The sequence below is a fragment of the Lissotriton vulgaris genome, chromosome 1_1 (assembly GCF_964263255.1).
Source record: "Lissotriton vulgaris chromosome 1_1, aLisVul1.2, whole genome shotgun sequence".
Classification (NCBI taxonomy): Eukaryota; Metazoa; Chordata; class Amphibia; order Caudata; family Salamandridae; genus Lissotriton; species Lissotriton vulgaris.
The window spans coordinates 676270688-676285818 of NC_141685.1; the positions used below are offsets into that span (position 1 = coordinate 676270688).

General features: G+C 44.1%; 1 protein-coding gene across 1 annotated transcript in view; it reads right to left on the bottom strand.

Annotated features, from left to right (window-relative positions):
• LOC147747647 (ferric reductase 1-like) overlaps positions 1 to 15131 on the bottom strand; it is a 400432-nt gene that overhangs the window by 212383 nt on the left and 172918 nt on the right. Inside the window, exon 7 of the mRNA XM_086954577.1 lies at positions 9951 to 10040. Within this exon, the coding sequence (XP_086810703.1) occupies positions 9951 to 10040 (90 nt within the window). The remainder of the gene's footprint in view (positions 1 to 9950; positions 10041 to 15131) is intronic.

A 15131-nucleotide genomic window follows, 5' to 3' on the forward strand; every position in this document is an offset into this window, starting at 1 on the left:
TTATGGGTACAATGGAAGTACAGGGCAATCCAAGTACTAAGATTGAAGCTAAATGAATTCGCAGGGTGCCTTGGTCCTAGGAGATCGGACCGTCACTGGAAGAAAAATGAAGTGTGGGGTTATCCGGATTGGGGAGTGGCTCCACTGGCAGTGTGGGCAAGTGAACAATCCAAAGCATATCTTCTTGTGGCGAGGCCAGCGGTCCAGGGGGGATCAATGTGTGCATGCAGCTGAGTTAGAGGTTTAAAGCAGAGTAGAATTACAGGGTACTTTGGTCCTATGCAATCAGACCATAACTGGGGAGATAAGAAGAGTGATAGTATGTGGTTAGCCGGCGTGCGGAGCAGCTACACTGGCAGCATTGGGGATGAAATCGTCCTCAGCTTACCTTAGTGCAGTGAGGCCAGAGGTCCTATTGGGGAGAACAGATCTGGGAGTGCATGCGGCTCAGTAGGTTAGAAGCTTGCGTTTGGACGGGCGAATGAAGTGCCACGCCAAATCAGCCAGGAGTGCTTGGATCGGTCAGCGTGTGAATTGCCGAAGAAGGATCTCGACCCTGACGGGGGTACCATGTATATGGGCAACTAGTACATGGAATACTAAAGAGTGACGTGCCCCATGGGGAACCAAAAGGTGAAAAGCGCCATTAGTAAGATGGCGATAGAGAAAGCACCCGATAAAGGATGTGACATAATATACAGTTACTTTTATTTAGATAATATTTTGACTTCATAGTGATTCCTAAGATGTTAAGATGTTAATGTACTGACAACATTAAATTGAGTGATTTATATAGGTTAAAAGTACATATTAAAGACATAGTTCTGATTGCAAGGTCTGTGACAATTACACAACATAGGTACATAGTATGACGCAAGTTTGGACATAAGTCTACAACAGAGGGGTAGATCGAAACGGGGGGAAAAGAGGGGGCGGGGGGTGGGTGTGACAGGACAGAAGAAGGAAAGCGCTTCAATTTAGAGGGTCCATATGGTTACAGGGTCCATATGGTTATAGACTCAAAACAAGGGACATGTAATATTTAAAAACAAACATCAAAGATGCATTTGCAGTACTTGGACAAAATAAGAGAAAAATAGGGGGGAAAAATATCAGACCGATTCAACAATATTGTGTGTTAAGACCGTTGTTGACAGAGTCACATCGTGCGATCCAACGGCATTCACATTTGTTAAGAAGCAATTGCAGATTGCCGCCCCAGAGAGGAAGTCTCGGTTGGTCGATGACGTGCCACACCATGTCAGTTTCAGAATGTTTTTTTACTCATTAGTGTGAGACTTGTGGGGCTGCCTCAATGCTACATCTGATACAACTCTTGTGTTGAGAGATACATTGTTTGATCATTTGAATGGTTTGACCAATATATACTAGATTGCAAGGGCAACATATTGCATAGATCACTTTGGAAGTTCGCAATTGGAAAGTTGAAATATATGATAGGCTATTGCAAATACCTCAGTGTTAAAGGTGAGGTCACAGACCGAGTAGGATTGACATTGGTAGAGGCCTAAGATAGGAGGTAGGCCCCAGAGTGAGGTCACAGAGTGGGTATCAATTTTATTATCCGGCCAGGTAATGGCATGAACCAATTTTTCTGAGATATTGTTGCCCCTTTAGTATGAAAAAAGGGGAGGTTCCTGGAAAGAGTCCTGAGTATAGACCAGCTCTTTTTGATCACCTTGCTGACCTTATTGCTTGAGGGGCTGTAGGTTGACACAAAAGGGATGCACAAGTTTGTGCGCTTGGGGGAGGGTGATAGAAGGGCTTCTCTGTGGCTATACCAAGCATGTTTGCAAGCATCGGAAACCAAGCATTTAGGATAGCCACGGTTCGTAGATTTTTCAGAAAGAATGGCAGCTTCTTGGAAATAGTCTTTTTTCCACTTACAGTTCCTCCTAATGCAGAGAAACTGTCCGTACGGTAAGCAGTCACGTAGGCCACGTGGGTGGTAGCTGGAGTACAACAGGAGTGTGTTGCGCACAGTCGGTTTACGGAAAAAAGCTGCAGATTTCTCCATCCTCAGCATGGAGGGTTAGGTCAAATAATTGGAGGTCCTTGGATCTGACATCAGAAGTATTTGTGAGTAGGAGAATGTCATCTACATAACAATGCCAGAGACTGATTTGTTTAAAAAGGGGATTTTGGACAGACAGGATATGTGTGGTTTCCAGGTCATGGACATAGAGGACAGCAAAATGTGGGGCAAGCATGCTCCCATGTGTCACTGCGATGTACACTATCACTAGCACATTCAGTGCACAATTGTGTGTTCTGGTTACTTCTGCATAAACTGTATTGTAGTGCTGATATAACTACTTACAAAAAATTATTTACCTCCTAATGAAACCTTTTGTGGTCTCCTTTCTTCCCTTTCCTGAGTGATTGTTACTCCCCTAGTACTTGCCCCCATAAATGATTACCGGTTGAGCCGTTGTCTTTGGTTTCAATACCCACGTAAGCCCTAATCCTAACTACAAGAAGTTTGTTTGATAAATAAAAGGTAAATAGAACAGGGGACAAGCGACAACCCTGTCAAGTTCCCCTATGTATTTCACCCATTCCTGAGCCTCTTGATATATATTACAAAGCATACAAATAAACTGAGAAGGAAAACTGTACCATTGAAGAACATAAAAAACAGCATCCCAGTTGGGGAGGTCAAATGCTTTCTCAGGATCTACCATCATTAACAATGCCGACGTCTGATTCACATTAAAAAAATCCAGCGCGTGAATTAAAAAAACAGTATTAGATTACATCACCCTGCCAGCCACGAACCCAGTCTGGTCCTTATGAATTAGCTTCAGGGCTACCGGGGTGATACAATTAGCTCAAATTTTCATTAACATTTTTAAATCCATATTTAATAAGCTAATCGGCCGATATGAGTTCTCATCTCTAGGGTTCTTCCCTTTCTTTACCAAAACTGACATTGGCAGAATCTCACCCCCTTCTTTTATAAAATTAAAAAGCTTCATAAAAAAAAGCACTAATCCTTCAGAAAAGGTTTTATAAAATTCTGTTGGAAGCCCATCATTATCACAAGCTTTTCCACAAGGCATTGAGGCCAGGGGCTGTTGGATTTCCAATGCTTTAATACCCGTTTCTAACCCCTCTGATTGTATGCTTGTCAATTGTGGGAATTTTATAGATTAAAAATAATAATGTATTGTCTCTTTCGAGGCCGCATATTTGGTGGCATACAATTTATTGTAATGCAGCATTAAACATTTAGCTATCTCGTTCTTTTCAGAAACTACAGCCCCTGCCCCTAGTTTCTGCAGATTAGAAATTATTGCGGATTCTTGCTTAACCCTGGTTGACCAAGCCAGGAATTTACCTACCATCTGGCTTTCCTCGTACTCATGCTGCTGATACAGCCATGAGTTCTGTATTTCCTCCCAAATTAAAAATTCCCTTAGCTCCCATTTGGCTTTTGTCAAGTGAGTATCTTCTGCTAAATGTGTCCCAGAAAGCCAAGTCTTCTTCTGAAGAGCAGTATTGACTGAAGATTGGAGTTAATCTATATGAGCCACCCAGTTTTTAGCTAGTGAGGCCATAAATACCACCTTCTGCCCACGCATTGCTGCCTTAAAAGCACCCCAAACTGAAAAAAGTGGTGTTCCCTTATTGACCTGAAAAAACAATTTTATAGATTTCTTGGTACTTAGCAACCATTCCTGATGAGAAAGGAGATGATTCATCTGCCACCTGGACCTCTCTCTTTTTCTTGCCTCCACCTCCAACTAAATACCAACCAATTAGTGATCTGAGAATGAATTAGCCCACATTTATGAATCAACACAATTAAGAAAGAAGGAGATGAGAAAAATCAATACGAGAAATGGACTGAAATCGATGGAAAAAGCAAGTATAGTTCAAGAGACCTGGATGGGCACTATGCCATGGGTCAATCAATTGATGATCCTGTTTCATTATATTTAATACTTATTTGGTATACTGGTTCAATAGTTTTCTGGTTTTATTCAAAGCATCCCTTACTAGGTCCTGAATAAGATTAAGCATGACCCCCTATAATTTAGGGCCCACTGCTCCCATGGCCAATGTGATTATCTGCATAATTGCTGTAGGATCATCCACTATCGGGGCGTAGCTGTAAACCAGATTCATCTGCCATTGGCATCCCTCCGAACTTGAATGTCCTCTGACTCAACACCTTGTCCAAGATAAATCTCTACCTGCCTTACCTCCAATCCAGCCAAATCAAAGTATGGTTTAAAGTAGTATTTAGGAATAAAGGGCCAGATGTACGACCTGCCAATTAGCGAGTTGCAATTTGCGACTCGCAATTTGCGACTCACTAAATGGAATGCACAACAGTGCCTCAAACACTGTTTGCTATTCCTAATGCGTCGCAAATTGCCTGCCTCATTAATATTAATGAGGCAGACAATTTGCGACCCCATTAGGAATGGCTAGCACTCACAGTGATGGTGGCCTGCTAGGGTCAGCAGACCACCATGTCTGTGACTGATTTTTTAATAAAGCAGTTTTTTTTTACATGCAGCCCGTTTTCCTTAAAGGAAAATGGAATGCATTTAAAAAAAGAAAAATTAAACTCTTCAGTTTCATTTTTTTAAGGGCAGATAGTGGTCTCTGGGACCACTGCTTGCTCTCAAAAAATGTTTTCCCACATACTCACAAAGGGGAAGGGGTCCCTTAGGGAACCCCTTCCCCTTTGCGAGTGGTTTACCACCTACTTGAAGTAGGTGGTAAACTGCAAGTGTTTTTCGGCCGAAAATGCGGTCACAAAACATTAGTACATAGGATGATAACTTGCCCCTTCCTAATAGCGAGAGTCGCAAATGCTATTTTGCGAGTCAGTGACTCGCAAAATAGCATTTGTACATGCTATTACACATTTATGCAGCCGCAAAGGGAGGATCTCCTGTTTGCAGCCACAAAAAAGGGTTGTACATCTGGCCCAAAGATATTTGGCGTATTACTTTTAAGGTGGGTCTCCTGGAGCAATAGAACTTGTGGAGAAAAGGAAGTTAGCTACCAAATTAAACCATCATACTTTTGCTTGTTGTACATCCCATTTACATTACATGATATAATTCGAACTTTAAGACACATTGTCCCTGTTCCCTTATTTCACTTGAACACTTTTTTATTAAAAAAAAATTCTTCTCAAAATGTATTTGCTCCCTAGGATTAGGCTTATTTTCACTAGCCTTGCTCCCCCATTCCCAAAACAACCCCCTCCACCCAACACCTCCCAGTCCCAAATGAGAAGGTAATAGCCCACAATACTCCTCCCGCAGTAATCCTGGGTGCCATGGTTGTGCATCCCGGGTGAACTACCCATCCCCGTTATTCACTTTTCAATTATGACACTCAATTTCCACTACCCGCTCATTTTTTTTTGCTGGAAATCTTTTGCAGAAGCTCCTGGGCTTCATCTCTGTTAGCAAGCATGTGAAATTTCCCTTTCACCATAATCCTTAATTTAGACTGTTGGGCAATTGCTGTCTGTGCGCCCTGTGCTTTTAACAAGTATAATAACTTTATGAATTCCTTTCTACGTCATGCTCCTGCTGCCGAAATATCAGAAAATATACAACTGCAAGGCACTTCGTCAGTAGAGAAAGGTTTCTTTTGAACGGCTCTGGTCAAAATCCGCTCTTTTATGCGAAAGTCCACAAAATTTACCAAAAATGTCTGTGGCAGTTTTGAGTTTGGATATGGCTAAGCCGGTACCCTGTATACCTGCATGATTTTGAGATCTCCTATGTACTCCAGTAGAACAGTTTTTCTTAATGAATGTTTCTACCCTTTCAAGGACTTTTACCCTTTAGCATCCTTCCGGAACTCCTACCAGGCTTAGATTGAAATGGCGTTAATGATTTCCCAACGTGTCAATCTTATTTTCTAGTGAACATTTTTCCTTCCTTGCTCATTTGACTTGTTGCTGCATGGTATTTATCTACTCCTCCAGGTGTGAGATCCTAGACTAAGTTTCATGCTTACTTGTGGGAAAACTGCACACTGCTAATTCAATTTTAGACAATCCTTTGTTCAGGGATCCTACCTCACTTACTTGCATTACTTTTAATGTTCTAATTTCGTCAAAATAAGGTTCAGCATAGTCTTTTAATCCCACTGCACAATAGCATCCACTCCTTGCTGCGGATTTCAAATTTGCTTCTCTTGGGGTCCATCTAGTTCCGGAAACGCCTGATCTAGCTGGCTTATATCGGATACTGCTGCAGGAGGCTAAGAATGTACAATCATCCAAATTTTGCTTAGGACAGCGGGGAATTGCTGAGTACCATTATCTTGCAACTAAGCGGTCTGCTTTGGGCTCTGAACAGGAGACTGCATACTTAGAGGATGCCCAGTTGCAATGGGAGTGGAAGGTACCTGCGGTGCAGTTAATATTTTCCCCTTTTTAGGTCTCGCCTGATCCAGCGCATGCGCTAGCCTGGCCGAGACATTTAGTCAGTGGCCTTTCGAAGTGCAACCAAATGCTGCTTTTCCCGGCCACCAACTTGCGATTACGCGCACAAGCGCTCCGCCCCTCCAATGCAGCGCACCTCACTCCACCCATCCCCGACCACAGAGCGCGTCCCCGTGATCGTGATCGCTTTCACGGACGCGTCGTGTTGTTTATCCGTCTTCCTCGTGCACTTCTCTCCCCTGTGTTTTTCGCTCATCCGTATGCTTCTCCCCGCTCCTATTTCTACAAAAGCTCTGCTTCTTGAAGTACTGTCTCGTATGTTCATGAAGCTCATCTGGGTGTTGCATGCCGTACTAATAAATCTATCATCAGCAGATGGATTGTACAAAGTGCAGGGTTTGAAATACCATCTTAATTAGCATAATATCGCATGTACTATCACTCCAGCGCTGTGCTGATGAGAAACCCGCAGTGTATGGATTGCTGAAGGCAGAACCTTGCCAAGCCCCATCCAAGACCTGCTCACATGCCCTCCTTTCCTCCGCAGCCTCAGCTTCGCCTTTCACAGTGCCCCTTAAGTCTTTAACCTCATGCACCCTCAACGCGGGCCTTTGACTGTCTTCATTAATGCATCCCATCCTGCTTGTAAACATCCTAAGACTTCCGGGAAAGGAAGATATTGAAAAACTGCGGGCAAAAAGTTGTGATTAAAGGGAGTGTCACTCTAGAGCATTTGTAAACCGTTAACCGGCCTCCTCTGGTTTACTCTGTGTAAACTGATGCGATTGGCGCGAAAGGTTGCTTGTCAGAATATCGAGCACAAAAATATACGGCAGCAAAAACATCGTAGCCAGAATATCGACTACGCAAATATTGCCACCATTTAACATGCCATGTCCTGGCAGTATGCCAAGAATTAAATAATTCAATTCAAGAATATGCGTTACACTTTATTACATTCAAGAAAAGGTTCAATACAAGGTTTGAGTGGCCTTTAAACCTCAACAGTCTTGGAATCCACAAAGACACTGTACAGCCAAATGTACTTTTTGTACTATTGGTTGGCCTCCGGGAAATCAAGTGGTTCTCAGTTTAAATGTATTTTTAAATGTTCTTGTAAGAGCATACAGACTTGGGAATTTTAAATTCTAGTAAACTGCATATATGCAATTGTGGCTGTCATTTTAAAAGAGAATATTTTCAACGTTACAATTGTTTGCGATTTCCCCATTAAATCTATTGTGCGTTTGGTGGCATCGCTTCACAAAGCGGTTTCTGTTGCACAGAGCCTGTCGTCTTCCCAAATGTAACTTTTTCAAACTTTTATGCCAACATTTGCTTTGGGTTACTTCTAAAAATGTAGACTTTCAATGTTCGATTTATTGACATTCAACAGGAAATGCACGGAAGCCCATGTATGGACCTATTGTAAATTCAACATTCTTTTGGTGCGGTTACTATCCTCAATTATGTGGCAGTGCTTGTGTATATTACCGTCAATAAAAAAAATAATCCTGGTGCTTATTTTGTTACTGCTTGTAATGAAACAGAACATGTTTAACCCGAGAGCTTTTTGTTTCTACTTCGTATTGAGAACTAGACAGGGAAATTATTTGTTTATATGGTGTTTTAAACCACCCAGTAGCCAAATCTACTTTAAGTTAATATTGACGTTTTAAATGTAACTGTTCTGCACTAGGAAATAGCACAGGCTATACGATTGGAAATATGAAATATTTTAGGCATGAACACTGTTTTCTTGTTTTCTCGGCTAATATTTAAAATGTGCAATGCAATTAAATTTGAATTTGCAGGACATATGAATCTGCCATTTGCGCAGTCGCTCTAGGTTTTATAGCACCATCTTACCCTGGGGTTCCTTCTTAAAGTTAAGTTTTTGTTTTCTATAGAATAAATCAAAAGCTTCATAGATATTTATAGAGGACGTGTTCATTGTTTCAGGTGAGAAGAAGCTCCTGGATAACACAAATCCAAATGAAGTCCCTGAGCGTCTATGAAAACAACAATAAAGTAATGTTTTGAATATATTTGTTAAACAAGCATTGGCATAGCCAATAGGTCTCGCCTTTGGGAAAATTATAGGTATTTAGCCAGGTAACAGTTGATGTTGTTGCACCAAGGATATTGTGCTGCATAACTAAATACTTATAAGGTCCCAAAAGCAATACCTATTGGCTATGCCAATGCTTGTTGCAAATAGCGGGTACTCTTTCGACTTGCCTTGGGTCAAGCCAACGTTTTCTTCATCGATATCCACCTGTGGTGGATTTATTCCCCTTTGTTGACCTTATTTCCTGCCCCCTTCACCTGGTCATCTGCTGCCATATAGAGACGGGCTGGTCTCTATATGGATATTTGTTGACTCACTTTGTGAGGGGGATACCTCCCCTAACCATCCTTACTCTGCCAACAACCCTTGTGGGACACTTTCCTATGCCCCCCCTCAAGTCCAGCCTCTGCTTTATTATCCAATATATGTTCCTCCAAGCTGTAAGGGCTTGACACTATTGCTGACCCTTGGTGGGATTTCAAACTGCACTCTGCTCTTGCTTATGCTATCTCCATTAGAGCTAATCGTGTTTTAGCTTTAAGGGCCACAGCAGTATCCAGATTGCCGCTCATGTTAGTCATTTTTAAATGCTTCCCCATTGTGGTGAAATGCAGACTTCCCCTGTTCCGGCCTCAGATTAAATTAAGGGAGAAAAGCCAACAAGTGAACCGCAACCAGGACACCCTACAAATGTTACGTTTGCTTAGGTACTTACCCCTGCTATGAAACCTGGTGGCTCTCCTCTGGTGCAGACCCTGATCTCGTATGCACGCTGGAAGGCACACCCAGCCTCGATGATAGAAAAATCTCCTGCTTTCCTCTTTTTTTTCCTTTTTCACCCACTGAGTCCGAAAAAAACGGTGCCTTCAATCAGGAGCAGTGCTGCAGCATCTTTGTGCTGCTTTGTGCTGATATGCAGCCGCTGCTCCTCCTCTTTGGGCCGCACCATTCATCTCAGCCCATCAGGTAAAGAGGCCCCCTTGTGAGATCAACAGTCGGGGAATGCGCTGAAACTCTGATAAAAGCCTTGCTCTGCCCCTGCTCGGGACACCGCAAATATTGCCAGGTAACGTTTCCAGCGGTGCCCCCGCTGTCCCGCTATTCTATGCAACCACTGCTCCACCAGGTCATCGGCAGCATCTCAGAATCCTAGCGGAAGCAGCAACTAATGGCGTACAATGACGAGTGGGACGGGGAGTGTTGGTCACCTGGCAGCAGTGCACGTGGGATTGGCCCACTCTAGCAGGTTTCATGAAAAATAGCGTAATGATAGTTGATCAGTCCCAGCTCATAATCTGAAACAGAATGACTTCTAGGAGTAGGAATAGGTCATGCATGAGTCTTTTCAAATGGACCAAAACGACACAGATGTGCACACATTGGCATAATCTTCGATGTTGAGAAGAAGAAAAATGAAATTAGGAAGACACTCACCACAAGGGCACTCTGATGTCCAATAGGAGATGTTGTACTTTCGGTTGTATCTTGAGGTAATGCAGATCCAGTAGCACTCACTGGCACCCTCTACCAACAGAACACAAGCGTTAATGTTAGGTTTAGAACCAACTGTTTATTATGAGCGATCTTGGTCTTTGTATAACAGTAGCTAAAACCGTATGAGTTTTCTATAAAACATCCCATTTGGTCACAGATTTAATATTTTTTATTCTGCCGCCTCAATATTATATTATAGCGTCTGGAAGACGTGACTATCTGTATTATGAAGCTGCTTGGCTGGAGTGAAACTGGGTCGTGGCAGGACCATGTCTTCCTTTCAACTTTAGATTGAGTGTACATACAGATCGCATTCCTGATTTAAAGGCTAAAGAAGTGTCCTTTGGACTGGGGTTTTGTCTGTGGGGTAGCAGTATGTGTTTTCACTCAGGGGAACATTCTAGGGTCAGTGTGAAGATATGGAGTGACGCCATAATGGAATGTTATGGCTGGGCTGACTGAAAACTGAGGCATTGGCGAAGTGGGTTTTGGCTGGATTAGAAGTCTGAAGGGTACATCATACCATGAAGCCAATTGATTAAAACATTTATAAGTATGTGAAGTAGTACTCCTCCAATACTATTTCACATACTCAAACACCATCATTTTAAGGCTCATTCTGAATTAATGTTTCAACTTGTGGGCTTCCTATTTTTTGTCACATATGAAAAACATTTCTCAATCATCTATATTCAAAACTGTAGGGCTGATCCACAAAGGCATTTATGAGTATGTGTAGTAGTGGCACAAAAGTACTACTGCACATACTTTGTATGTACTTTGCATGTACTCAGCCTCTGTGCATTCGTCCCATGTCACTTGAGAAGTCTTCATGGACGTAGTCCCAGGGCAAGGTTTTGTACTTCAAACATGACAAGTAGCCCTTTCAGTCCTCTCTTATATTTGATTTTGAAGACAACTGTTGAGGTAAGAGATGGAATCAGCAATTATTAGCATGTGCGGTTGACCACCAGAATCTGACTCTTTATTTCACTCTATCATTGCCCAGTTGCCTTTATCTCTCTCTACCTATCTATATATCTCAATATGACTACTTTCTTTTTTTCATCTAAAGTGTCCCTACCTGCCCCATGTGGATGTCTTTTCCTTGCAATACACCTTCCTTTACCTCATTCCCTTAACCTCTGTACTCTCTACCACTCTCTATGCCTACCTCTACGAGCCTAAAGTGACAGACTAGGTCAGTGCTTTTGTGAGTCAATTCTGAATTAGGTGTGCTCAGTGTCACATGTGGTTACAATGCTTGCACCAAATGAGGGAGAGAAGATTTTTGCTCAATTCTTTATCAAAGGAACACAAAGCTACAATAGGATCACCTTCTGTGTACTGAAACTTGAGCAAAAGAAATGTTTACCATTCAGTGTAAGAGAAGCAATAGTGGAGCATGAACAGAGCCCCTTTCACCCCAGGAGTGAGAGAGACCTTCAAGTTTCCTTTTCCTTTTCTCTAAAAAGGTTGCAGATTCCTCTTGGGGAATTAGGAAATCTATCGATCTGACCTAATCATTTTGGAGAAAATTAATTGGTTGATGTTTTTTGGGCTAGTGCATAATATTAGAATAACACATATGCTATAGCAGTTAAAATACAACTTTAGTTGCCAAATATTCTTAACAACAAATATAACCCGCCTTCAAAACTGGCAATCTCACTGCAACCGTGAAAATCAAAGCACAGGTGTGAGGATTTTCATCATTCCAACAGGTGAACTCTAATATTTTTCTCCTTAATTCTCTTCACCTGTCTTGAAGGAAATCTTCCTATCGGGTATGATAAACCCAGATTTTTTGTCTTTGGCTGGACTTGTTTTACAATTCTATGCACTTTACCATTGTTAACCACCAATGAAATGCCTGTGCTGCCCTTTAAATAAGGTAAATTGGCCTATTTCTAATTGGCTTATGTAACATAGCTACACGTCCCTAGTGTATGGTGTGTAAAGTGCACCCAGGGCCACTAGTGTACTGCAGCACCTATTATGCTATCCACTACAATGGCAGTTCAAGCAAGGCTTCAGGCCGATCACTGCAGCCTGACTGAACTGATCTCTTGGCTATACAGGAAAGAATGCCTGTTTGCACAATAGGTTAATTCATGAACAGGGCAGAGTGGTAGTTTTCACTTTGAAATGCTCATCTATACTGGTCTGTAGTGGGCTGGCCCCACGTGTTTAGGAGACTTAGTAGACATAGCCGAGTTGAGTTTGATGTGATTTATTAAGTCCTTAAGTAGAAGCTACAGTAAGCCCCACCAGGAGCAGCCTGCTAACTGCTCAGCCCATCGTCCCAACTGTCTCACTCACACCAGGCACCCAAGCATTCCACTCATGTCAATGACACTAACATTCTGCACGGAACACTCACACTGGCTGAGCAGCTAGTTATAAGGTGAAAGGGAACATAAAGACATAACCTGAGGATACTACAAAGTCATTCATGACCTCATGCTTTAAGATGATCCCGGACTCCTCCTTTGAGAGGCAGCACTCCTGTACTTACTGAACATACCTATTCACTTTTCTCTAGCAGTCCAGGATCCTTAAATCTAAGAGTGAAATGGAGTCTGTAATCTTGGTTTAGAAGTGAGAGCTTCCAAGCTCAGAAGCTAAACCAACGAACTAATAAACTGATTAACTAATTAACAGAAATTAAGGCACTGATTTAGAGTTTGGCAGAGAGGGTACCGCACCCTCTCTGTCACAGTGTTGATCTGCCTGCTTCATTTAGAGGAGGGCAGATAAAGTATATTCTTTACAGAGTCCACTACGGCTCTGTCTCTGACATTGTATAATATTGGGCTTTGCAGGAAAGCCATTGGCAGGCCTGCCCTATTTAGAGTGGGCAGTCGATTAGCTTTTTTTTTTGCTGTCAGTGGCCATGATGGACAGTAAAAAAAAAAGCATAAAAACGACCTTCTCACCATGGAGTGGGGCTCATTAGGTTTTTCAATTTTCAAGACCAAACTCATTTTTACTTTTCATATTCGGCCCACGGGCTGCTGCATTCACATTAGGCTCAAACAACTGCACTTACCGGGCCCTGCGGCCCTTCACCCAAAGCGGTACAAAAGGGGGTGGTGATGGATGGAGCATCTGAATCAAACACTCACACCCAGTCAAAAGATCTGGGTTTAATCCATCACCGTTCTTTAGCCCACTCTGCCACCCCAGTTCAGACATGGCCATATGCAAATCAGTCTGACCCTGTGCCTCATGGGAACAGTCCAGCCCGAACTGCCACTAGTATATCAGGAGGAGGCGCTTTATTACCTAGATGGAGGCCTACACGGTGGACCCGGTCCATTTGAATTTCCATCCCCTCCTCTAGCACTCTAATCCTCAGCCATGCCGTGTCCCTGTAGTTTGTGATCTGTCAGGGCCACCTGTCAGGGAGATTTCTTCCGCCGATCTGCGGATCGCTTCACCCCAGTCTAGGCCCGCAACCCACTCCGCACCTCAAGCACCGTTCGCTGATTCATGGACGGCTAAGGCCTCACCTCAGGCCCGCTCTCTCCGCTGCTGGGTGGGTGAGAGCACTCGCGGCTGCTTTGCCGGTTCACCACCCGCTTCTCCCTCCGCCCTGAGGAAGCCGCTCTTCTCACCCGCTGGCCCCATTGCAGCAAGCCCCAGGGGCCGGATCAATCTCGCTGTAGCCCTGACGCTGCACTCCTCATCACGCTGGAGCTTAATCACCTACCAGGCAGAGCTCCTGTGGTCGGTGTCTGTCAGGGGAGTGGTCTAAGCATGCATTGTCTGCCGATCTGCGGACCGAGTAGGCCTAATCTAGGCCCGGCCATGTTCTCGTGCTCCTCGTCCTTTGCCTCACTGTGCTAGGGCCGCCATCTGGGGAGCACAAACCATCGGGCAGCCGCATGAATCTCGCGCCACTGCACAGGGTGAGCAGGGAAGCAACTCGCAGCAGCCCCGAGACCAAATACATACCGGCCACGCCTCCAGGCGGCCATGCTCCTCAGTGTTACCAGCGCGGGCCTGTGACTGCGTTGGGTGTCTCGTCCCTATCAGGCGCTCTCACCGCCACCAGGCAGACACACACTAGCAATCGCCACGGTTATGTCACAGGGTCCTATGCTCTTGACGTGGGCCAGCCACTCAGCATGCAATCACGACAAGGGCCGCACCACCTCCCAGGCCACAGTCGGAACCCCGTAGGCCTTGCACACACGGAGGCTCGGGAGCGATGTTATGGCACTAATTTGGCAGCGCGTTTCTCCTCACAAGTTGCCTGAGCCCCTCCATTGACTCGCCGATCCAGATCGTGGGTGGATGCAGGGGTGGCCTTAGGCATGTGAAAGCTGTGCACCTGTACAGGGCCACCAAACCCCAGGGGCCACCACACCAATATATATCCTTAATATAATAATCCTCTGAGAAATGGATACATATTTGTGTGGTGGCCCCTGGCAGGGATTTGGCAGCCTTCGGCTCTGTTCCACTTCCAAACACCCTGACTCCCCCCTCTTCACTGGCCTCCCCGCTCCGCCCCGACCCCCTCTTCTGGGGCCCCCTACCTACGCTCCCCGCCCAGGGCCGCCATGAGCCTAGAGCCGCCCCTGGTGGATGGCCCCCGAAACAGGCGATAAATCAAGGCTACTGAGTGGCAGCGCCGGAGGGACACTAATCTGCATCCTACTGCACCTCTATCTCAGCCATGCCGCCTATTAAACATTTTAAAACCAGAACCAAACAAAAACCTCTTCAGAAATTGAAAATAACCCTGAAAAGTCAGCCTTGCGAGTTACTAACTCGTCTGGGGTAGAATATGTGGGAGCTGAGTATGCTTTTTTCTTTCAGTAAAAACCCAAGGTTATTGGACTCATCAGATACTCTATCCCTAAATAGTGAGCTGGAATTATAGACTCTACTAATGTGGATCAGAGAAGTGGTGGGTAACTTCACACCGTCTGACCCTGAAATGGTCAAAACTACAAATGGTGAAGCTGCTCCCCGTAAGGCCATATTTAAAACGATTTTATGAATGCAACATACAGTACACAGCAGTGCTTAATTTGAGCTGGTGGATTTCGGTGCTAAGTACCAGCACTTAGGGCCTGATTATGATGGCAGTCGGACTTTCGTCCGACT